Source organism: Xenopus tropicalis, chromosome 7 (genome assembly GCF_000004195.4).
Source record: "Xenopus tropicalis strain Nigerian chromosome 7, UCB_Xtro_10.0, whole genome shotgun sequence".
Classification (NCBI taxonomy): Eukaryota; Metazoa; Chordata; class Amphibia; order Anura; family Pipidae; genus Xenopus; species Xenopus tropicalis.
The window spans coordinates 67972163-67974814 of NC_030683.2; the positions used below are offsets into that span (position 1 = coordinate 67972163).

Below are 2652 nucleotides of genomic sequence, written 5' to 3' on the forward strand. Positions count from 1 at the left end.
AATAAAGATAAAAATAAAGAATAAAGTATTCATATTCATGTCTAAATAGATGTTCAGTATCAACACAAATATACATCTGGATATAATATAGTCCAAATAGCATGTAAGCTATAAGAACAAATGTAAATCAAAATCCTTATTAAGACCTTTTGGTTCAAGCGGTGAATCCATTCAACCTCAATTTTTCGGAATAATTTAACACGATCACCCCCTCTCTTAGGAGGAGGGACGTGTTGTATGACACGATATCTTAAATCGTCTGCTGTATGCCCTGCTTCTAGACAATGTCTGGACACCGGAAGAATATTATTCCCCATATTTACCGTGGATCTATGCTGTGAAAATCTGTCTCTCACTTTTTGAGTGGTTTCTCCAATATAGGTCAAATTACATGGGCATACTAACATGTACACCACAAAACTGGTGTCACACATATTATGCCCATGAATCTTGTATGTTCTACCCATCTGAATGTCAACAAAGAAACCACTCAAAAAGTGAGAGATAGATTTTCACAGCATAGATCCGTAAATACGGGGAATAATACTGTATTCACTAAAGTGCAATAAAATTTATCACACGCTTTTTTGCGCTAAATTAGACGCGATAATTAGCGCGCTATTCACCATTGTATTAACGCATGCGTTAATTTTTGCGCTGAAATGAATACGATCGCATGATTCACAAACACTTAGGCGCGCTAAATATCGCATTGGTCTATGCGAAAATTAACACCTACTTCAGGCAGGCGATAAATTATAGAAAGTACAGTAAATGCGTTTTTGGCAATAAAATATGGACTTAGCAGTGTTATTTATTCAAGTATGTGTCTTTTTACCAAATTTTACTAAAGTCTTGGCATGTATGGAATTTCGCTACTATAGCGGTAAATATTTAGTCGCCATAATATACAGTACTATAGCGGTAAATATTTAGTCGCCATAATATACAGAACTATAGCGGTAAATATTTAGTCCCCATAATATACAGTACTATAGCTGTAAATATTTAGTCGCCATAATATACAGTACTATAGCGGTAAATATTTAGTCGCCATAATATACAGTACTGTAGCGGTAAATATTTAGTCGCACAAAATACATTACTAGGTATATTTTGGCGATTTCTTTGTCGCGACTTTGTAATCTCGCGACTTGCGGACATTTTGTAGCGATTTTGTAATCTCGTGACATGTGTGACTTGGGGCCATTTTGTGTCATTGAGCCTGCAGTCACACTGAGAGGAGCATCATGCCTGGGGTTTCTGATCTGCTACCAGGGGAGAGGCACTATATTGTCAGCTTTTTCCTGCGCTCAGGATATGACAACCCGCCGCTGGGGCCCTTAGGCGTCCACGAGAGGAAGAGGGCAATCCTGCATGAGCTCAAAGCTGGTTTGCTCACCGGTTTTGCCCTTGATGTGGACCTCCGCCTGCTCCAGCGCATATGGTCTGACCTGAAGCGCAGGAATTCAGATCTGGTGGCTGAAATTGCGGAAGGTAATTATTGTACTTTATTATGCTTTTACAGTATACGTTCAGTAAAAGATTTAGCAAGTAATTTGAACTAAAAGTACAAATGTAAGAAATGTCAGGGCTGATGAAAGTAACATAGTAACATAGTAAGTTGGGTTGAAAAAAGACATACGTCCATCACGTTCAACCATAATGCCAGTGAGGAACTGAAACGTTGGTCACAATAAACCTCTGAATATTATTTCACATCTTCGTGACTCCTTGTGAAAATCCTGTATGTGCCGTCACCCCATGCCTGTCTAGATTTTGTTTTGCCACAGGCACCCAGGCATTATTGTTCCTTATGGTGTGCAGCTTCCCAGCACTTCGTATTGTATATATATATACACATCTATTTTCAAATACATATGCATAAATAAGTTTAAAGCAGGGGGGAAGCAGCAGGGAGCGGCCCATAGTATGACTCATTTGTGGAAGGGCCACGAATGTTTTAGGGGGCCCTAGCTAACAATGTCTGTGTGTCCTTTGTATTTATGTGAGGGTTCACAGGGGAGGGGCCATTGGGGGGGTGGGAGGAGGGGGGCCCAAAAAATGTTGTTGTGAGGGGCCCCATTATATATGATGGTGTATGAATGTATATATATATATATATATATATATGTATAATATATTACACAAAATAACATCTTGCAATACTATCTCACAGAACTTCAACTGGCGCCTCATCCCCAGGCACACCAGGCTCCTGTAGCCCCCGAGGCCCACCAGGCTCCTGTGGCCCCTGAGGCCCACCAGGCTCCAGCGGCCCCCGAGGTCCCAGCACCAGCGGCCTCCGAGGCCCCAGCACCAGCGCCCCCCGAGGCCCCAGCACCAGAGGCCCCCGCACCAGCGCCCCCCGAGGCCCCAGCACCAGAGGCCCCCGAGGCCCCGGACACTCCCCCCCTTCATTCCTCCCCCAGTTTCCCCCCAGTTTCCCCCCAGGCCCTTGTGTTCTCCCCCCAGGCCCCGGACTCCCCCCAGGCCAAGCGCTGGGCACCAGGTTCTCCTGCAGACGAGGGACCATCACGCCGGTCAATGCAGGAGAACCTGGATAACATCAAGGCCCAGTTGGCCCAGCTCCGGGGGGAAATGGATGAACTTAGGAGGGACATTCGAGAACTCAAGGGCAGCAAGCCCTAA

General features: G+C 44.3%; 1 protein-coding gene across 1 annotated transcript; it reads left to right on the plus strand.

The window, feature by feature from the left end:
- Positions 1 to 2185: 2185 nt before the first annotated feature.
- Positions 2186 to 2652, plus strand: LOC116412289 (early nodulin-75-like; the record flags this gene model as incomplete). Its single annotated transcript, XM_031906239.1, is given in 2 exon segments — positions 2186 to 2425; positions 2428 to 2652. Coding segments are annotated over 2 exon segments (465 nt in total), but the record flags the coding sequence as incomplete, so codon positions are not given.